Source organism: Vanessa cardui, chromosome 26 (assembly GCF_905220365.1).
Source record: "Vanessa cardui chromosome 26, ilVanCard2.1, whole genome shotgun sequence".
Classification (NCBI taxonomy): Eukaryota; Metazoa; Arthropoda; class Insecta; order Lepidoptera; family Nymphalidae; genus Vanessa; species Vanessa cardui.
Window position 1 is genome coordinate 5,928,002 of NC_061148.1, and position 22,895 is coordinate 5,950,896.

A 22,895-nucleotide genomic window follows, 5' to 3' on the forward strand; every position below is an offset into this window, starting at 1 on the left:
AGAATTACCCTTAAGAAACCCACAATAGAGTACGTAATACTTACGTTTATACAGCCAGCGGATCAACGAGTACTCGTATATGTATGTAATTAATATAAAAAATAAAACAAATTGAAGGTCTGTAGAAGTACATGTTTTAATTAAACATTGGTATGTTTTTCTGTAACACATCTCGGATATACGGATAAAAAATGTGGTGAACGTGTTGCTTTATTATTTTTAATACCTTTGCAATTTTGTTCGAATCCAACCCAAAAGTCTCGCCTACCCCATTTTGTAATAAATTATTTTGTCATTCCTGCAACTGTGCACCACAGAAAAAAAACTGAGCGATAATTATATGAACTAACAAGGTGCTGATAAAATTACGATTTTTCAAAGCTTAGGTTAGTCAATGTCTTTTATATGTATTAATATATATGGTTTTACACGATAATTACTATTTAATAATTATAGTATAACTTATTTAGTCAGATGCGTCACAATCAGAAAAAGATGAAAACGATTGTGATACATCTGCGACATAATTCTAATTTAACAACTTATCTAATTCGCATGTGACATTAGCAAACTTTACTTGGCGGTAGGGCATTGCGGAAGCTCGCCTCACAAAACCACTCATCAGATATTTTACCGCCAAACACCAATACTCATTCGAAGCATAGGTTAGCCAGCCAGCGGCCTTTATAGCGGCCAAACCGGTGGGGGGATATCGAGGGATTGATTCTGTTATCTGTCTATTCTTATGAATAGGGAATAAAAGTAAAATCATACTAATTATTAACAGAAAACTCGAAACATTCAATATCATCATACAACATTACTATTTATTTTTCCCTATTCTTATTTTTTTGTAATTATGTTATGCAATTAAAAAGACCCGTCTTACAATGTCGTAAAACATAAATTAATAATTGGCTTTTAAATTGTTTAGATTATTAGTGATTCTGCTTAAGTCACCAATGAAACTATGAACAATAAAATTTGTTTTGTTTTTTTCTATACATTTTATGTACTACATTTTGCGGTGAGATATTTCTTACATATTATATAATGAAATTCCTGTCTACATATACACAGAAATTTCAATATTCAGTTTCATTTTATTTGTGTTATGCGTGTTAAATTTAGACCACACGTTGAGCATGTAGGGTCTAAAACTCATAATATAGGTACCAATCAATTTGATTGTGAATATTGTCCATAGAAGTATTCTCAATAAAGTGTATCTCGTTATATAATTACTAAGACTCGAAGAGCAAGCCAAACGAGGGTCTAGCAGATGTATGGAAGCCTAAGGCTCCACTTTTTAGAGTATACCCTCATTCTATAAACTTTATCACTTAGCAGACTTGTTTTTTGTTGCGTTTTGTTCATACAGTTTAGTTTTATTTTTTAACTATGAATTCGATCTTAGCAGTAAATAAAATATTTTTTAATGGTAGACAAGCGATGACGAAAACATCGCGGAAGTCGTTGAAAATAATACCAAGTTGAGCGCCGAAGAGGTATATATATTTTTTTAAATATTGCATTAAGCTTTATCTATTTTGATCTTTTCTAAGAATGATTTTGGAGACGAGTTTTTAAGCTATCTGTGTCATGTTTTTTTCAGATAGTGGCAGCGTTTCAACCAGAAGATAAAATCTTGAGTAATTTGAAAGATGAGGATGACGAAGATGACGAGGAAAATGATATAGTCGAACCAGACCTAGATAGTGATAAAACAATAGAAATTGTCCAACCAGACGAAGAATATGACGAAAGAAACGAAGTAGTCGAAGCTGAAGATGAAGAAAATAATATAATCAAAACAGATGAAGAGATTGAGCAAGAAAATAATGAATCAATTAAGCTAGATAACGAAAGCAATGAAAACAATGAACTTCTCCAAGGAGACGAAAGCGATGATATATTAAACGATATGGTATTCTTATTTTTGCTATTCTCATATGATTAGAGGACGACACTGTATTGCATTCTAGAAACCATTCTTGAATTCACTTTTTAAGATTCGGTAAAGAAATTTCACTTGGTGGCGTTGTGCGGGCCCATTGGGCTAGGTTCAACCCACCAAGCAGCAATACTTAATATTGATGAGTGTTCCGGTTTGAAGGGTGAGAGAGTAACTACAGGCATAATGGACATATCTTATCCCCAAGACTGGTTATTACTACTGGTTAGACTACTGGTTAGACTTTGGCGATGTGAGGAACGGTCAATGTTCCTTACAGTGCAGAATCTTTAGATTTTGATAACTTACCCTCAGACTCCTGCTCATTTTTCAACTATTCTAAAAAAAAATATAGACCTCTTCTCTAAAAAATGTGTAGTCTAAAAAATAATATGCAAACTTTGGTAACTTTCTAAATAATCACACCCCAAAAATAGACTAATATTTAACTGGAATCGTACTGAAAGGTAGGTTTGAGGTTATTAACCATATATATATACATTGAACTCAGAAAATACGAATATAAATAAAGATAACACGTCATTGGCAAAATATTTTACGCTCAACTAGCGTATATGATATCCAGAAAAAAAATAAATTCCCTTGTATTTCAATATTAAGGTACAAGAAGCAAAAACAGCTGGCGACTACGCGGATTTGTTTGGAACTAATCAGCATTATAGTATCCCTGATACGTACCAAGATTTCGGTAGAAGATTTGTCTTAAACTATCCGTATTTCGAGGTGAGTATACAAGTAAATATTTTCTTCATCTTTTAGTTGTTAAAATAGCAATGAAGCAGATGGATCTTATAGACTCTCTGCTAATTTATAATGTCACTCTATTGACTCAACGCTTAAAATTTTATACTTTACTTGAATAAACTGGCTAAATACCTTTAAAAAAAAGCGATAGAAAATGTTGACTTTGACACAAGCTGACCTGCATAAAACCCTGAGAGTATAAAGGATATTCTAGTGAAATCTATAATGAAGTAAATGTCTTGTTTACAAGTGTATATTATTTATAATATGATTTCAGAAGAAACCTACATTAGAGGATGCCGCTGAAAATGAGTTAGACAAGGCTATAAAGGTAAAACGATAAAACTTAAAGCATTTGAATTCAAAATGACTGCAACGCTTCGAAATGTAGTGTTTAGTTACTGCTTAATAAAAGAAAATAATGAACAATTTATTTACAGCAACATCTGGCAGCTAAGAAACTATCTGATAGAAGACTTTTACCGCATAAGGTATGATATATTTGAATAGGTTTTAGAGTAAAGAGATTTCATTATATTAACATAATTATTATTCCACTTGACAGGCACCACCAGAATTCGTCCTGGCCATTGCGAAACAATCAGTTCTTTTGGAATCGATGACACCAAAAAAACCCACAGATAAAATAAACAAAAAACATATTCTCAGAACCGGGGTATGTTATATTATTTCCAGCTAAGTGTAAGTCAAAGTAACTTAAGTAATATTGAAGTTACCAAAATTTATGGAAATCCGGCAACCTCCAGAGGCGAACCTTCAACCTATCCTACTAGATATGTAATGTGCTTGCCCTCTTGAAGGTTGTTGCACAGGCACACACACACACAATCAAAATATAATAATGCAAGTAAAATATACCCTCCACTATAATAGGATAAGTGCCATGCCATATTCCTCGATTTAAGTATTTGGAAGAGGATGAGAAGCTTTTGGGCTTAAATCTCAAATTTTGCCAGATGAAAATAAACATTGTTAATAATTCATTGAGCACACCCAATGAGCTTTGTCAATTTGTAATGATTTCAAACAATATTCACAGGACTATTGGGACGATGTGTGGAAGGAAGACGTTGACGTCAATAAAGTACTGCGATCATCGAACACAAACCAAAATGATTTGGTAAGACTTAAACATTGAAGTCACATAGTATAAAAACATTTTTACGAACTTTTGAGTGAGTCTCGTATTCAGCGGAATAGCTAAACATAAAATACGATACAAATATAACGGCACATTGCCATTATCATTATTGTTGGTATTATACCCATATGTGACTGCCGAGCGATCGTTGGTTGTCGGGCGAAGAGAATTAAAATCACGTTTATGAGGCTGTTTTACAATATCCAATAATTATTAGAACGAAATATTAACAGTAATACAATGAACTCAAGAAATGACGCTCCACCAGGCACGTTTTGTTTCTGCGAGATGCAAATGGATTGTTTCCATTTGGCTTCAGCTACAAAAGAGACTGAAGTCGCGTCAGAGCGAAGATACGTCAAAATCGCAATAATTTAAAAAGTCGCTATCAGATGTCATTATCGTTTTTGACGTTTCTTCGCGCTCTCAAAATAAAGTGGCGCCGTCAAATATATACTTACTTTGTGATGGGACTACACGCAAAAGCCCGTCAGATCCATTGGATAACCCACTTATTACATATTCAGTCATCAAACATAAATACATTTGCGTTCCATTTGTTCCATAGTTCCAAACCAAATTATTACTTACCATGCCAATGATACTGGGCCTTGTTGACTACTTATCGTCAGGTAGCCTATTTGCGACTATCCACAAACTCATATAAAAACCACTTAATTATATATCTCACATCACAACACAACACCTCCGGTAAATAGCCAGTATAAAATATGACCTCAATTAGACATATATAGTTAAAGCAACCTTCAGATATGAAACATCGTGTAAAGGCATACTTCGGGAGAAATATATCCGACAATCCAACCCACAATGGTGGAAACTTCATGCTTTACATCGAAACAGTACTTTGTCTAAATACATATTTTACAATTCCAGGAAGCGGTTCGAGTGGAAATATCTCCAGGTTCGAAGCTCTATGATCTCATTTCAATTCTTCGAAAGAAATCACCTCGCCTGCTTTACGTCATTAATAAAAGAAATAATGAATAGATTGGCAATTACTTTTATTTACGTAGAACTTAATACATACAATATTATTTGCATTCTTATTTTACTGTAGACAACACTGATAGAGATCTTTTTGGAGTTCCTGAATTACTAACTATTATTAGATTTGCTAACACAAATAATAATGCCTTATTTATTAAAACAAAAAGAGAAAATATAAATAGTTTCATTAAATAGTTAAATAAAATGCAGTGTTGTATTATAAATATATACATATAAATCAAGAACTATTAGTATACAATATAGCTGGGGTATTTAAAAATCGAATGGGATAAGTAAATTTCAGAATGATTATATTCCTACTTCGATTGCAAATTGCTTTAATATGATACAGACATTTATAATTTTAATTAATAGTACCATCATTAAACGGATCTTTTATCACGTTAATTACTAAGTCATTTGTTTTTTGATCCCATATACTATTCTTCGGTTTCTTCTTTTTATTTCTGTCAAAGAATGTTAACACGAGTTCTTTAACTTCACGATTTTGCGGTTTCTCTAGATAACTCACCATTTCTCTGAGATCATCTTTGATCCGATTGTCTCTTTGGATTCTCTTAATTTCATCGTACAAATACATTGTTGTCAACAAATGATCTTTCATGAAATTTATAATTTCCGTCATTCTCGCTTTATGTTGATTCATTGTCATTTCATTTTTTGCCATAATTTCTTTAGTTTCAGTAACATAGCGTATACGCGCTATTGGTTTGAATTTTTTGTTTTCATAGCCAATCAATAATAGATATTTATTATTTAAATCATTATGTAGCAGTTTTTGTTCAGAATTATCTACATCTTTGAAGTCAGTATCAAAATATTGCTCGTAAAAGTTGAATCCACTGTTGCTTTTGACGAAATGCATAAAAATCTATAAATTTAAATAAAAAAAATTACTTACAAAAACTTAATAGTACATATAAACAAATATTGAAGATTCAATTAGTATTTTATAATTAATTATTTACTAATTTATATTAAATATTATATGAAATATTTTCATCAGTATTTTACAAGCGAGTATCATTTTGTGCATTAAAAAAATATGATATTTTTAATCTGGTAAAACATTGACCCATGAAGATACCCATGGCGGGAAAATTGACTCACAGACATAATATATTTTTAAATATGTGGCAAGTAAAACGTTATTTATAATTTTTATAAAAAATATTTAAAAGAAATCTAAAAATTATCATTTTGTTTATTTAGGAGTTAAGATGAAGTTTTCACAATACGAACTCAAAAACCAATAAACAAATTTAACTTACAACATTAATGAATATTATTAATCTCATCGTTTCGCTTATCAGAAGATATTTAATCATTCTTCCACAAATATTATGATTATTGCCGTACGTAATAAAAAAAATCATTAAAAAACGACATTAAAATAAAACATCGATAAGTCGCTTTAAAAAAAACAAAAGTTTAGTGACGATAAGTCAATCAAAAAGTTATGTATAATTTATTGAAAATGCCAATACCACATAACTTCACATGGATAAATAACATCTAGAGGCATTATTAAAAATTAATTGTTATTTCAGTCAAGATAATTTTCTCATAAACCCAATTGTTGGACATAAATCAATGTCAAGCCACTTTTATACTTTTTTCTTACATCCTATCTATACTCCAGCCAAATTCGATGTGGAATGTTTAATAACAAAGCGTTGCTTAGCAACCAACGTCAAGCAGATCCTCAAAACATTTTTAGAAATATGTACAACAATTATTTTTGATGTTAATAAAAATTAAATTTGATGATTAATAATAAAATATTTAAGACAAAGGACTAAGCGCATTCTTGGTTATAATTATAAGACTTATGATCATCTGGAATAATGTAGATCTCAAAAATAATACCTCCAATTTTAAAATGATATCAGAAATTACCTCGTAGTTATATAACTCGCTTTATTAACTTTATCTATCGCCTCCCAAACGACAGGACTCATTAAGATTAATTTGAAACAGTGATTTTAGTGCTATATTTATGCTAGCCAAAACAAGATATCTTTTTTTTAATCTATGTGTAATGAAACGTTGTGTGTAATGTTAACATTCTCAACCTGTTGTGGTTATACTACCACAACAGGTTAAGACAGACGTTAAGAAAATACGACTAAAAATATTCTCCACAAATTACGAAGAGCCTGTATCGCTATTATATATAGTACGACACAAATTAGATGTAGCATCGGAAAATGCAATGGAATGAAAATAAAACCGATCACTGCCGGTTTACACGACCAATAGAAATAGCTCCCTATCGCGCCATTCGACGCTATTGGTCGCTATAGGTTCACGCGTCAGAGAAAGCAAGTGCATGTAAATCGACTCGTCGATCGTCAAATTGACGAATATATTAGGTCATATGATATTTCAAGTTATTACGTTTGTGTAAAGATCATATTCGCATCAGAAATTAATTCTGATAATTTGGGATAGCGTACTCAATTCGGATGTGATCGGTTTTACGAATTTTGCCGATGCGACATCTAAGTTGTCGTACTATACCTTCCTAAATCTGCCAATTGCTTAAAAAACACTCCAAATGTTACAAACCTGCGATTTCTTTACGTCAGTATTAAAATATAGGGTTGTTAGTTTTGTAGTAATATTATAGTGGTAATTAAAAAATTTTAAACTTTTATTTTAAGCTAATTTTCATATAAATTATGTATTGACCGGCTAAATAAAGTTTTTAGATTCTATATTAAATTAAAATTTTTGTGTTTAAACAGGAAATTGTGTTATAATGAATATAGTTGTAATTATAATAATTATTATTTTTTATTAAGAGTGTATCAACCCTAATTATGACGACACATGGTTTGTTTACTAAAATTCCAGATCGAATGTGGCTGGAGTTCTATACTCCAGACTTATGACAGTTTTTATAAAATTATTTGATAAAAGGGCAAGTAAAACATACTAATAGTATATCGTAAATTTTTGTCCACTTCAAAGCTATTTAGGCTACTAGCCACTAAGGATATTTTAAAAATTCTTGGCTTTTAATATTAATTTTACTGTATAATACAGATCAGGTTAGTTATTTATAACTTTCTTTCTCTTAAAAAGTTAGTTCTGACTCGGTGTAGAGGAGTAACGGAATGCAACCGCGGGCCGCTGTGATTGGCCGTTTTCATCGCAGGACACCTCGCAGTGACCATTACAAAACGTCAAATTTTTGAACGCGCACTTCGGTTACCAGCGATTTTGTGTCTGCTACGAAACTCGGATATATTTTGAAAAATGACTAGACTGAAAATTAATGGATTTTTAAAACATTCATAAAATATATTTTGATGTTAATAATTTTACAAATTTAAGCATTAACTATTTAATAATAAATAACAGGGAAATTTAATAGAAGTTATTGTATTAATATAATTAAAGCCATTAGTACATACCACAATACTTTAACTATTTATTTGTATTAAATTTGAAAATAATGTTTAAAACATATAGTAAAATAAAAAAAGAGGCAGGGTTAAAATCATTCACATGAAATATAAAAGTTACATAATTTATAAATGTATTAAAAGGCATAATAGGTAATATAGAACATTTTTACTCAATTTTTAAGTTAAATACAATAAATAATTACATGTAATACATATTTAAAAAACTACATTTTTAATCTGTAATAAAAATTAACTCACTGTAAAACTCCCTTTTATCTTTAACCCCAATTTGTAATGACTGCATTAGAAAAATCACTTGTTTTAAATTTCCTTATGCTTGGCGGTAAATTGTATCCATATGCATCAAATATATGATTATAGGTCCAAGGTAAAACATGAGTGACACCATTTTCATCATAAATCACTGTATTTTTATCATCCATACTTGATTTTGTGTTTTTATCATTTTGTAATTTTTTATACAGGTCTTCAAATGATGGTGGGTTATTGTCTATGGTTTTACTTTTTGTTGCCACTAAAAATTAACAAAACACTTTCATTAAAATTATGTGTTTAGACAATTTTTTTATAGGATTCAAATCTTATATTCCAAACTGGTGATGACTTATAATTTATATCTCAATACTACAAGTAGAACAGCAAAACACAATGATTGCAATTTAAATTTAATTATATGCATCAAAATTTACAAATAACTTTATTTCATAAAACAGGCAGTCAGAAAGCCACCTGATAGTGACCAGTCACTATTGTGCATAGACAATTGACACTATAATCCTTCAACCAAGGGAACTAAGACGCTAAGATAGTAGTCTAATTTAATTTATAGATATTTTAGAGATTATAAATGATAATTGTATTTCTCGTTCATAATAATCTCGAGAGAGACATTTTATGAGACTGAATACAATTCCAATTTTGTCGTAAAGAAATACTCACTGTAAGCTCTAAGGTTCATTATTTGTTCTTGTGTGTAATGTGAGTATCTGCATATGCCGCCAAATTGGCATTCACCCCTTGCAAACCTTGTACACGGTTTTTTCATACTCTCTTCTTGTAGTATTGTTTCAGGATCTAGAAACATAAGTCCTAAACAGCTTAGCAAATTGGATTAAAAAAAAAAAAACACATTTGTTATGTATAGGATCATTTGAACTAAAGATTATTATTATATATGCACAATATATTTTAAGGAAAAGAGAATAAACACCAAATAGAAAACATTCAACATAAAATCACCGTGATGTCATTGGTTGAAACTTGACTAATATCCAATACATTCATTCTAAATGACTTTTTCAAAAAATTTTTTAGGTTAATGAAACTTTTATTAGGACTTTGAAAGTACAATTATGGTGGAATAGTGATGATTATTAAATTATAATTATAATAAAATTATCCAAAACTGTTAACTATAGAAGTATCAATCATGATAGTTGTGGACAATATATCTGTGCTTGAATGAAATATGTTAATATAAGATTTGTTAATACTCATTCCACTTTTGCTAGTAATATAATAGTTCAGACGATTATAAAAGTCTACATTTTTGAAGAAACATTGTTATCTTACAATAAATTATAACCTAAATTTTCACTTGAAAATAATACATACTAACCTTTATATTGTTGATAATGTTCATTGACCAATTTCTGATGTACCACTCCCTTGATATGAGTCCTTATAATAGACTGTGTGTCTACCATGGATTTATCACAATAATCACAGTAATACTTTTTACCCATTGTTTACTTCACTAACTATAAAGGTAATTAACGTCACATATAAACAATGAATCCACAATGTATTGTGCTAAAATACTTGTTATTAAAAATATTAATACAGTTCTTTACAGCAATTTTTAATTTAATGAACTTGCAAATAAAATCAAATAAAAATAAACAATGAAAAACAAGCTCATGTCATGTGTCAAATCTCTATTTATTACTTTTCTTTTCATTGATCTACAACATACGTTATAGATAATCTATTTTTTTTCTTTTTGTTAAAAAAAAATAACTAAAAAAGCGAAAAAGTCACATTATAATCGTCAATCGCTTTGTGTTCTTGTACGAAAAGCCCAAACTCATTATCTTAATCGTAAAGGTTATCCAAACGTTACTATATATAATATTTTAATATTGACTAAAATATATAATATTGTAAAATGAAATTGTAATAATAACCATGGGAAGTTGTACATTCAATTATTTCTATTAGTTTAAAATCTTAGACTACTTATGATTATTTTTAAAATCTTATTTAAAACTCGAATTTCCTTCTAACCCAATAAAATAAAGTGAGCTTAAATATGCGTCAAATATTGAAGAATAATAAAAAAAATTTCATATACATATATAAATAGATAACAATGTCTTTAAATTAAATAACAAATATGTCACAGCACATTTTTGAGTTAATTGTACTTTTACAAACAAAATAGCAAGAGTTATTAATTATTTAATTATTTATTTACATGCTACCCTTGTATTTTTAATTAATGACGACAACACCTGGCATAACGCCTATATCTATTCACGTAGTTATACACATTATATTTTGGTAGTAATGGATTCCTAGGTTCGAAGTTATTGAAATACATTCTATTAAATGGATTTATGTTTAATAATTTCTGGCCAATATTTGAATTTTGCGATGCATCAATCAATTTTGAAAAAAGATTAGGAATAGAATTTCCTATTGGGTCGTCTAATGTTGTTTTTAATAATGTTGGCGTATATGGATACGCATTTGAAAATAAATTATAATTAAAAACATCGCGTTGAGGCTGCCTTGACACCACTGGTTCTTCTACACTCTGTAAAGGAATTTGTGGAGGAAAATTATCTCTTGATAAAGGATAACTATTTTCGTAATTGCTTCTCTCATAACTTGACACATCGTTTAAAGCAGCGGGTTTAGAATGACGTAGATTTAAAAGAGCAGGGGTTTGAAGACATTTTGGTTGATTTACACTAGGATGATATTGTGCATGCTGGATGCTGGCTGGATTGTTCATATTGTTTCCTAGAAATTCAAAATAATATCAAGAGATTCGAATATACTTTCGATAATTAATAAAATAATATTTTAACACACGTAACACACAAAACATTATTTACCATAATTGTTAAATATTGCTGGGGCTTTAACGTTTATTTCTGTTGTCGTTTCAGGTTTAGTAATTGCAACCTGTTCAGCGTTGTCTTTTTCAGACCTTGCTTTTACGTCTAATAGCACATCATGGTAATTTTTCAAAACGGGTATCTTTTTAAAATCATTCTCATCACGTACGTTCTCGCCTTCAGCCCAGTATCGATCAGTCATCATTCTTCTAGTATGCTTATCGTCAAGTGCTTCCCTATCAGAGGATAATTCGTCACTTGGTTTCTCCGTTGTGTCTTCATAAATAACACTTTCGTAAGTAACTGATTCTTGTTCGAAATCACTTTCAAGGTAATCTTCTGTTTTATTTTCTTTATCACTGATATTAACATTTTCAATCAATTCATTTGCGTCCTCGTCTATTGATTCACTTTCATTACTAAAATTTTCTTCGCTACTTTCCTCGGGGTAATCAATTGCAACTGGTATAGACTTGTCTGTGGTTGTCCAATGTCTTCTCGGATTTATTTTTGTATCGTCGTCGTTTTCCGTTTCTGGTTCCTTTAACTGTCGAATTTTAACATAATATATTTTAGAAGAATTATTATTTCCGGCTACTTTGCTTGTACTTACAAAATCTAATTTGTTTACGACGTTCGTTGAACCTTTGTCGTAAGAGTTTCGAACCGTCACAGCCTCAACTAATCTATCAGATATTTCATCACTGTTTGTACTAGTATTAGTTTCCTGTAATAAATATAATTATACGAAACTTTTAAAATAAACTACTTTCTGAAATATAATTACGTTGATCCACTTACATTGATCGCCTTAGCAACAGAAAATAAATAAATTATCAGATTTAATATTAAAGTAGTTTTATTCATTTTTGTATATTTATTATAATAATATTTATTTTAGTTAAAGCGAACCATATGGCTCGTTTGATTCAAGTATAACACGTGAATACTTGTTGGTTTTTAGAGCTAAATGGTGCCTTATAATCAATTTGCCAAGGCTTATTAATTTAATATGCGTAAAAAGTTTTCTATGAAAATGTAAGCCAATCTATTTACTAAATATCTTGACTTCTATTACAAGAGAATAAGAAATAATATAGAATATATATATTTTTCATAACTTGTAAGTTGCTGCGTCGAATATGTTTGATTATTGCCATTTAATGTTGATTAATCTTCATGGATATTAAAGGTGTCAAAGGCGTTTTTACTAAGTTACATTAATAATTAACGGTGGAAGTGAAAAATAATCTATTTTAATTAAAAAGTGCTACATGAATGGTAGAGTTAATTTTATTTAACATGATTCTTACACAATATAGACTCAACTCTAAAACGACAAAATCAATTGCCTTAGCGTAGATATGTTCGAACACTCTGCATCTTCTTTCGCATTTTCATGAGGAACTGTTCAGATTAATCCCGACGGCTGAATTTCACCTAAGGAAATCTCGTTAAAATTCTAAGTTTCACCCAACCACCTAGATGTCCGAAAATCCGCAACAGCACGATTTTAATGAATTTTCTGCCTTGCACAATCTCTCTCTGCAGAATCAGCTTTCACTGTCGGTGTTCCAAATGCATACGAAATGAGAACCTTCAAGAAAAAAGCTTACACATAACTTAAAGGCCAACAATGCACCTGTAAGCTTTCCGGTGTTACAGATGTCCATGGGCAGTGGTAGTCATTTTCCGTTAGGTAAGCAATCTGTTTGTTTGCCAAAAAATATGGAGATGGTAAAGCAGTCTTAACAAAATTAATTCTTTTAAGCTATCCAGTAAAAATATGGTAAAGCAGTTTTAATAAAATGTATAGTTTTAATATTTCCCGTTAGAAATAATATGACTTAAAAAAATAGAAGAATTGAAGTCAATACATACTATTTGGTGCACAATATACTGGTCGGTAAAGTGACGCTTTTCATTTGATAGAAGAATAAATATGACTATGAAAAAAAGAATTCTCATTGACACAGTATTCAATTTTATAGGAAGTTTTTTCTTAGTGAATTTCAATGTTTTTTCTATAGTATTTTTTATAATCAACGTTCAATAAAGCAATGGTATGTTCTTTGATAAACATATAATTAATTCCAATTAATTAAATAATTCCAGAAATTTGGAGACAAATCGGATCAGTGTAGAATTAGTTTCCTAGTTTGCTTTAGATTTTCAAATGTCAAAAAATATATTTAAAGGCTCAAGTTGATGATATTTTTTAATGATAAGCCTTTAACGGGGATCGAGCTTTTTACTTTTCGAATTATTAGTTCGTTTGACTTTTATATGGAATTACACCGACATTTTGTTTTTTTCCAATATTATCCACTAATTCAACTAATTGGAGTCTTTAAAAATGAACATAATGCAATGCAAACTATTAATGATATTGATAGAATAGTTGATTGATTTACTTCATCGAGATGACTTATCAATTCAATTCTCTTGCAGTCGGGTCCACAGCCATCCGGCGGATGTCGTGGTAACTGGAAAAACTTTGCGAACACTCAGGAGGAGGAAGATGCCTTCGATTATGTCAAATGGAGGAACCAACCCAAACCAACCGGGTGAGTTACAGTAACAGTACTGAATATCCCACTGCTGGGCTAAGGCCTCCTCTCCCACTGCGGTTCCAATGCGGATTGGTGAAATGCACATGTGTCAAAATTTCGATGAAATTAGCGAGCACCACTGAATACTCATGTGTTTAATTTCATTGAAATTCTGCCACATGTTTTTTCACACAACCCATATTGAAACAGCATGGAGGAATATGTTCCAAACTCCTCAAAGGGAGAGGAAGCCTTAACCCAGCAGTGGGAAATTTACAGGCTGCTGTTGTTGTTGTTGTTAATAGTTGAGTCATAATTGTATTTGTACTGTCAATAGAGTTGTCGGGTCCGTGGCGCACATGGTGAAAGGAGCCCTAGGAGGCGGTATCCTCGGCGGTCACGTGGCCTACATGAAGGCTGGTATATTTATCGGCATTCCGTTCAATATCTTCTTCGGAATGTACATGACATATTGTTTATATGTAAGTATTGTCTAAGCTATACATTCTTGCTATATCTAATATATATTCATGACTAATATCTGGTTCTACCCCGAATATTTTAATATAAATACATATGACTTTGGACTTCGGAGCCATTGAATTATGCCTCGTAAAATAGAGAAGGAAATTAATCCTTTTTTCTATTAATTTAATAATCAGCCTTTAGGGGTGGCAATGAAATACTTTAAGTGGATTTAATAATGAGTAGGTAGTAACCAGTAAATATCTACTAATTCGCCATAGAGTAGGCAGAATAAGATTTAGCGGTCCATATCCAAGGGTGAGTCATTACCGAATTCTATCACAATGATTTAAATATATTAAACATTCATGTTACTTATTTACTTGGATATGGCGCTACATCTTTTGTTTCCCAACTGAAAAAAACGAACAAGTCTTAACAAATAAAATTATGCCAAATGACTCGCTTGTCTGGTGACTAAATACAAAATGTCGAGGTACTGAAAAAATGTGATACATTATCAATAACAGTCCAGAGTATGGACGATAAAAGTGTTTATGCTCCCGTGCCTTGAAAAGTACGTACAAATCTACACCTGAATTATTTTCAACCACGTCAGATTCGCCGTTCCATCAGATATTTATAGTGGAAAGTGCACCTATGTTTTCGCGCACAGCACACACATTGTGTATTATAATGTCCTGCGTAATTGACTGATACATAAGTTTGGCTGTTAGAGCCGAAATCGGTCATCACGGCGGTCATCAGACATATTTTCACATAGCAGACAATTTCTGTCGAGGGTTTTCTTGTAAAATTTCAAGAGTAACAAAGATATTGTAATTAATGTACAGTTATTTAATTACGAAAGTTTGCAAGTTACTTAGTAGTGACTATGCAATATTAGATTTGTATACTGCAATAAATTAACGCGTTAGCGTTGCATTCGGTATATAATATGCATTTCTGCAAGTACCACATATAAAAAAACAATTTACAAATGCTATAGATTTATTACATGAATTGTTACTTTAACAGATCTTAGTGATATCAGCTCAAATACTTTATAGAAGAACTCGTGTTACGTCAATGTCCTATCCCGATGTCGGTGAAGCGGCGATGGCGTGCTTTCCTAATCCAAACGTTGCGAAATACTCAAAAATATTCAGGTAACAATGTACAACTTCGGTGGTAGGGCTTTGTGCAAGCCCGTCTGGGTATTTACCACCCACTCATCAGTTATTCTACCGCCAAATAACAGTACTCAGTATTGTTGTGTTCCGGTCTGAAGGGTGAGTGAGCCAGTGTAACTACAGGCACAAGGGACATAATATCTTAGTTCCCAAGGTTGGTGGCGCATTGACGATGTAAGGAATAAGTTAATATTTCTTACAGCGTCATTGTCTATGGGCGATGGTGACCACTTACCATCAGGTGGCCCATATGCTCGTCGCCAACCTATACCATAAAAAAAAACAAGAACATGGTCTCCAATGCCAGTAAAATTCTACCCAAGAGTACAAGATTATATAGATGATATAAAATCGTAATCCTACTCGTTGATTTTCAGGCATAAAATATTATATATGTACATAAAAGTAATTGCATTTGACTAAGATAAATTTGTATTTTAAATCTTTTAATAACTATTATGTTTCTTGCCCATTCCTCTCGATACAATCTACATTCGAACCTCTGGTAGCATCATTTAATATAGTTTTCTAAATTTATGATTATAAACTCCATTTGTTTGTCCAAAAGCCCACCGAATAAAGTACATTTTGATTAAGAAAGAAAACTAAAGAATAATATAAAATATGCTTTGTATTTCTCTGTAAAGGTATACAATTGATGCTATAATATGTATCGATTTGTTTGGTGCCTGCGCTTGCTACCAAATTATAATAGCGAAATCCATAAAACAACTTGTGGAAAACACGCAGAGAACACCTATAGAGGGCCTTGGACCAGGTATGAGATAATTCAAAATCTTAATATATTAATAATAATTATAAATGATAGAAGCAATAAGAAGTAAAACGCTAAAAGTACGCACAGCAATATACAACAAATACTGTAAATTATAAATGTACCGCTTTCTTTGGTATCAAAAAATCCGAAGCGTTTGGCTTCCGTCCAAACTCGACTGAGTAGGTTGACCAGTCTTCACCATCATACTGTCTAACAGCAATACAACATTGCGTTTCGGTCTTAAGAATGAGTGAGCAGGTTTGTCTACAGTCACAAGAGATATTACATCTTAGTTCCTTGGTGTTCCTTGGTTCCTACTTGGTGGTAGGGCTTTGTGCAAGCCCGCCTGGGTAGGTACCAACCACTAATCAGGTTTGAAGGGTGAGTGAGCCAGTGTAACTACAGTTACAAGGGACGTAGCATCGTAGTTCCCAAGGTTGGTGGCGCATTGACGATGTGAGGAATAGTTAATAATTCTTACAGCATCATTGTCTATGGGTGATGGTGACCACTTACCATCAGGTGGCCCATATGCTCGTGCTCGTTCCTATTTCCTTGTTCGTCTACCTATATCATGATGGGGGAGCGGTGCGATTGGAAATCTCCTATACCTCTTTATTATTTATATCTCTATTTAAAAATTGCGTATTGAGATGATAGTAAATCACGCCAAAACAGCTGAATACGCAAATTATATACAAAAATATATATTTTTGTCACTTTTTTATCCAGTTTTAAATTGTCTCTATTTTATTTATCATTGTTTTTAGGTTATCCGAATTTGCGAGTATACTTGGCATGTATGATTTTGCCAATTATTCTTATTTGTCTGATAACCCATCTGAAGTGGTTGGCACCTTTTTCAATTGTGGCCAACGTCATTATATGTGAGTTTTTGGTGCTTTTTTTATGGATTGATTATTTTTATTCTTGTTTATAATATATACGACTTACAAATTTTACTATTAAAGAATTGTATATCACGTTAAACTAGATATTTTATGGAGTAAAGAGAGAGGGGTATAATTAAGACAATATCCCAATTACCAATTTAAACACTTTTTTTTATTTGCTCCAACCAATTCAATCTTATTTTTATCGATAGTGGTGTGATCCCCTATCAGGTGGCTCATTTGTTCGTCCGTGTAACTACATAATAAAACAAATCATAATGACCGTTTTTCTTTCAGTATTCTGTATTATGTTAACCGTGTACTACGCATTTCAATTCAACCCGAATTTCGAGAACCTGGTCAAAGTGACAAAGCTTTATAACTTCTTTGAATACGTAGGCATGTCTGTGTTCAGCATGTCGTGTTCGGGAGTGGTTATACCCATCGAGAACAATATGAAGGATCCGAGGAAATATCCCCAAGTTTTAATGACTGGTGAGAAAACTGTGTAACAGAAATACAACAACAGCAGACTAAATTACCCACAGCTGGGCTAAGGCCTCCTCTCCCTTTGAGGAGAAGCTGTGGAATATGTTCCACCACGTGGCAGAATTTCTGTGAAATTATACACATGCAGGTTTCCTCGTGATGTTTTTTTTCGACGTCGAGCACGAGATGAATTGTGAACACAAATTAGGTACATGAACAATCAGTGGTGCTTGCCTTAGTTTGAACCCACTATCATCGGTTAAGTTGCACGAGTTCTAACCAATCGGCCAATCAATTGCAGGTATTATTTATATTAAAACAGAATGCTATGATTTACCTACTTAATACGGGGTCAATTTGACAATGCATCGCACTGAATAAATAAAATTCGATCACATCACAGCATCGTCACATCACATCGAGTTTTAGGTTCTTAAATGTCTAATCTAAACTATCATAATACCTATTATGATAGTTTTCATACGAGGTCATAAATGCCCCGAACCGGAGAAATGGAAAAAATAAAAAAAACTATGCCGCAGCTAGAGTGTTAATGTTTATCTAATATCTTTTTTATCTATTTTACATTCTTTCTTCTAGGGATGTCGCTGATTATCTGTTGCACATTCTCGGTCTCATTTTTCGGATACGTTGGCTTCTTGCAAGAGTGCGAGTCGCCCATTACTGTCAACTTTCCGATGACTCTGTTAGTATGCCTTAAACTTGTATCAGTAGCGGGCAAAACTTGGTAGACGTTGTTTTGTCTTTGTATATTTATTTAGCTGTGTATATAAAATGTACATAAATTAATTGTAAGCTTGATATCTATTTGCTGCTGTCATGTAACTAGTAGTCGCCCCCGGCTTCGATCGCGTTTGAAGGAGTTGGTTCTCACGTGTTAGGCAAAAACGTAGCTTTTGTCTTTTTTTGAAGTCCAAGGTTGCTTCATACCAAATTTCATCAAATTCGGTTCATTGGTTTGGTCGTGACAGAGCTTCAGATAGACAGTTACTTTCACATTTATAATATTATTAGAAATATCAAAGGCATAATCAAAACTGTAATCATATGTGTTTTGTGATTGTCGTTTTGTTTTGTACCAAATGATATTCCTGTATATAGTAGTTTTTTCTAGTCTATAGTTAATTAGGTATTTTCATAAGTATTAACATTATTAATAAGTCCCAACGAATTGTTAATGAGATAGTTAATGTAGTTAGTTCCAATAGTTTGTTTCATTCCAATCGACGTTACTCAGTTATGAAGAATACATTTAAGCAAACAATAGTAGTATAGTGTTGTTGTTGTTGTTTAAACAATAGTAACGGCCTGTAAATATCCCACTGCTGGGCTAAGGCCTTTCCCTTTGAGGAGAAGGTTTGGACTATATTCCAGCATCATTTCTAAATCGGGTTGGTGGAAACTCATGTGGAAGAATTTCGTTAAAATTAGAAACATGGTTTCTTACGATATTTTCCTTCACCGCCAATCACTAGATGTATTATAAACACAAATTAAGTGGTACTTGCCTCCTCTAACCTGCAATGTTATCGGTTAAAATGCAGGCGTTCTAACCACTGAGTCATCGCGGGTCTTAGACATTACATACTAAGCTTGTATTTTATTATTTCTATATGAGCAAACTTTTTTAGTGATCGGTCAAAAGGCGTCGCAATCTTAATATTATAAACGATCATTTGTTAAAACCTTTTAAATAAATATTCACGTACTAATTGACTGATTAACAAAGTTTAGTTATATACCAACAAAATGTTATGTAATTCATCAAGAATGCAACTGAAAGTTTAAACGTCTTACCATCGTGATAAACCAAGATGGATGCCCCTTCCAGTTACTATATCTGAAGCGTGACGTCACTTCGTTGACCAAGCCAGTGTTTTCTTTGTACAATAATTATATAACTCAAACTCTACTACTCCGGCTTCGCACGGGTGCTATACTGATAGTAAATATACTACGGAAATTGCTTTACAACGTCAACACAACAATCCACTGATTGCTTAGTCATATCAGTATACCTCCCGCAGAGGTAATCTACCGGTTAGACTCTGACGACCTATGCAGACGATAGCTTCACTATCGCAAACGAGCCACTCGTAGGAAAAAACCACCACATTACACACCTCACAATCACAGCGTTTCCGCCGGCGGAAACGAGGACTCAGTCTAGCGATGTCACGGAGACGTCAGTAAACTCATTCGTCAGTGCTTAGAATCGCACCCCACCGACTTCGTTCTGAGCCGAGGAGCGGTCACATAGGAGACACCCTCAGGACGAACTTTAAATTCGAGCCCCGCGCTCAACCTAAGGGCTGAGGACATTAGTTCTCACCCGAACGTCCGGTGACGCTGTAAAGGCTAGTAGAGTCAACAGCAATACTTCACACATATAAAACGGGGACCATTTGTGTGGATAAAGGATATCTCAAGATGAAAAATGGTTATGCCTATGCCCTATGCGTTGAAGTTTAATTTATATATCCCCTGGCTTTGTAAATTTGTAATACTGAGACACGAATTTCTATTCTTAATACATCTTATTCTATGTTTCCAGCTTCCCGAAGATCCTCAAGGGTGGTATCGCTGTTATGATCTACGTTACCCACGCCCTCAACTACTGGGTTCCTTTCAACTTGTGTTTCTATTACATCAAGTCACATCATGATCAGAACAAGATTTTGATGTGGGAACTTGTGTATAGAGCAATTTTCGTCGTCATGATTGGAATTGTGGCCATCATCTTCCCGAACATTAACGCTCTTATGGGATTTGTGAGTATAGTCGTAATTATAATCTTTATAAACATAGGTTCTGCCCGCGACTTCTTCCGCGTAGGTCTCGAAAGAAAAACCCAAATATCTTAAGGAACCATATTATTTCCAAAAACAAAATTTAGCCCATGTTAATCGTGAATAATGTGGCTTTCGAATGGTGAAAGAATTTTTAAATCGGTTCAATAGTTTTTAAGCCTATTCATTACAAACATACAAACAACAAAAAGTTTTCTTCTTTATAATATTTAGTATAGATTAGCGATCCTACTAGCGGTACTTGATATGTATCGTTATATTATAACCAAATTACATAATATCATTATAAATTGTAGACAATGTGTTATTCTGATGTTATAACCTATATGATTGTAAAATTTTATCGAAATCGGTGCAGTAGTTTTTCCGTGAAAGAGTAACAAACATACATCACAAACTATCGCATTTATAATATAAGTAGGATGATAGATAACATTCAATGCATACATTTAGTTCAATTATGTACATGACGATGCAAAAGCGCCTTTTTGTGCTTCCTCGACCAAACTCAGCAGTTACTCTTTTCATCTTTTAAAAATAGTCATGTTACTTACTGTTTGTTAGTCATGTTAAAGTATTGAATAATATACCTTCTTTACCAACAAATTATTTGAATTTGTGAAACGGCAAAGTTAAAAATGTCTGTGGAATTTTATTATGGAAACAGAAATTAATTAAAAGAAGTAGTAGAATTATTGTTGTACTGTAAGTACAAGTTTCTTGCCGGGTATTCTAAGTTGAATCTTTAATCCGAATAGTAGTAGTCTACTACATTACTAAGTATATATTTTTAGGAAAATAATCAATCATACTTGTAATAATATTGAATTAATAATGAACTTTATTCAATTTCAGCTGGGTACGTTTTGCTTGTCAAACATGGCCTTCATTTGGCCCAACATGATCTACCTGATGACGATCTGGCAGAGACCAGGCCTCGGTAAATACAATTGGCGCTTGTGGAAAGGGATCGTATTAATTTCTATAGGACTATTTATTTTGGTTTGCGGAACAGTTGTCAATTTCAATGAGCTATTGTCTGTATTTAGATAAAGTAATTGTGTTTTGGTCATGTAATTGTAATATTGGTTTAAAAGTTGGGACCAATTTTTGCTTTAAGGTTGCCTGTTAATTTGTAGATTAGATGACTCTCTCCCCGTTGAAATATTATCAAATTCATATTACCTTTCACATTCACCTTCGTTTGATCTTCAGTGTTGCGACTGGTTGCAATAAAACGGTTACGTTGCAATGCAATGAGCAAAAGATGGTTTTGACTTTTAGGCGAATATACAATAGTGGTTGAATGATGTCCTAAATTCAATTAGTGTTTGCATTAATTACAGAGAGTTCCAATCTATGTCTAATCTGAACGATTTGATAGAACTTTACAAATTGTGAAGTATTTTTTTTAAATAGTCTATAATTGTAACTCTTTGCTTATTGATTGATATATTTTAAAATTAAAATATATTTTTTTATTAAAGTGTTAGTTTTATTTGACAACAAATCTTCACAATGAGGTACAATAATTTCTTACATAACAGCAGTTTCTGTTCCATTGCTGGCTAAGGTTCTTGATGGAATATTTATTAAGCGTTGTTGCAGAAATGGTACATATACATATGCAAAGCTTCTCGTAAAATTTCTTTCATAATTATGGAAAACTTCAATGTAGATCTCGTAGTCCATTTTGCACATCTTTGCTATTTGGTACAATAATATAGTACTACTAGGTACTAAGAAAAATAAGTTACCGACAAAAAGTTGATATAGTTAGCAACACTTGACATGTGTAATTTCAGTAGTTGGGGATGGCCAAAATGATATCGTTTTACAATTATGCTCCAATCTCTATCTTTTGTCAAAATGCCACGCTATCGTCCAATTGTTTTCTAATGACAGCTCAATCATATTTAAAATAAGAAATAGTGTTACATGCCAGTATTGATGAAATGCCATATAAAATAATATTAATTACAAATCATTGATCAATTAATTACAATAATAATTGTATATCATTAATTCAATTCAATATCCTGTGCTATATTCATAATATGCAATAATAATGTGATATAAATTATGATATAGAATCAAATGTCATAACACCGTCTTGAAGGCTGAATTACTCTCGTAACATATACTTAGTAACACTTAATATGTTTCATAATGCTGAATATCAACTTAAGCTGTACTATTATTTGTGATTTTGATGAAAT

At 32.1% G+C, this 22,895-nt stretch overlaps 4 protein-coding genes across 5 annotated transcripts; 2 read left to right on the forward strand and 2 right to left on the reverse strand.

Moving 5' to 3' along the window:
- The first annotated feature begins 928 nt into the window (after positions 1-928).
- Positions 929-4,943, forward strand: LOC124540739. Its single transcript, XM_047118433.1, has 9 exons — positions 929-1,027; positions 1,446-1,508; positions 1,616-1,927; positions 2,576-2,698; positions 2,997-3,050; positions 3,160-3,210; positions 3,285-3,395; positions 3,780-3,860; positions 4,779-4,943. The coding sequence occupies exons 1-9, from the start codon at positions 971-973 to the stop codon at positions 4,890-4,892; spliced, it is 966 nt and encodes a 321-aa protein (XP_046974389.1). The 5' UTR covers positions 929-970; the 3' UTR covers positions 4,893-4,943.
- A 3,661-nt stretch (positions 4,944-8,604) lies between these two features.
- LOC124540741 lies at positions 8,605-10,265 on the reverse strand. The gene is made up of 3 exons (XM_047118435.1): positions 9,969-10,265; positions 9,290-9,424; positions 8,605-8,864 (listed from the first exon to the last, which is right to left on the reverse strand). Exons 1-3 carry the CDS (start codon positions 10,093-10,095, stop codon positions 8,608-8,610), a joined length of 519 nt encoding a protein of 172 aa, XP_046974391.1. The 5' UTR covers positions 10,096-10,265; the 3' UTR covers positions 8,605-8,607.
- A 437-nt stretch (positions 10,266-10,702) lies between these two features.
- Positions 10,703-12,421, reverse strand: LOC124540835. Of its 2 annotated transcripts, XM_047118559.1 has the most exons (4): positions 12,277-12,421; positions 12,089-12,202; positions 11,473-12,022; positions 10,703-11,377 (listed from the first exon to the last, which is right to left on the reverse strand). In XM_047118559.1, the coding sequence occupies exons 1-4, from the start codon at positions 12,340-12,342 to the stop codon at positions 10,848-10,850; spliced, it is 1,260 nt and encodes a 419-aa protein (XP_046974515.1). In that variant the 5' UTR covers positions 12,343-12,421; the 3' UTR covers positions 10,703-10,847. The 2 variants fall into 2 exon arrangements, with proteins under 2 accessions (XP_046974515.1, XP_046974514.1); XM_047118558.1 differs by having other exon boundaries at positions 11,473-12,202.
- A 993-nt stretch (positions 12,422-13,414) lies between these two features.
- On the forward strand, positions 13,415-22,102 carry LOC124540826 (proton-coupled amino acid transporter-like protein pathetic). Its single transcript, XM_047118549.1, has 10 exons — positions 13,415-13,538; positions 13,927-14,042; positions 14,365-14,509; positions 15,531-15,661; positions 16,333-16,463; positions 17,234-17,350; positions 17,654-17,851; positions 18,446-18,551; positions 20,421-20,637; positions 21,532-22,102. Exons 1-10 carry the CDS (start codon positions 13,536-13,538, stop codon positions 21,727-21,729), a joined length of 1,362 nt encoding a protein of 453 aa, XP_046974505.1. The 5' UTR covers positions 13,415-13,535; the 3' UTR covers positions 21,730-22,102.
- Positions 22,103-22,895: the final 793 nt, after the last annotated feature.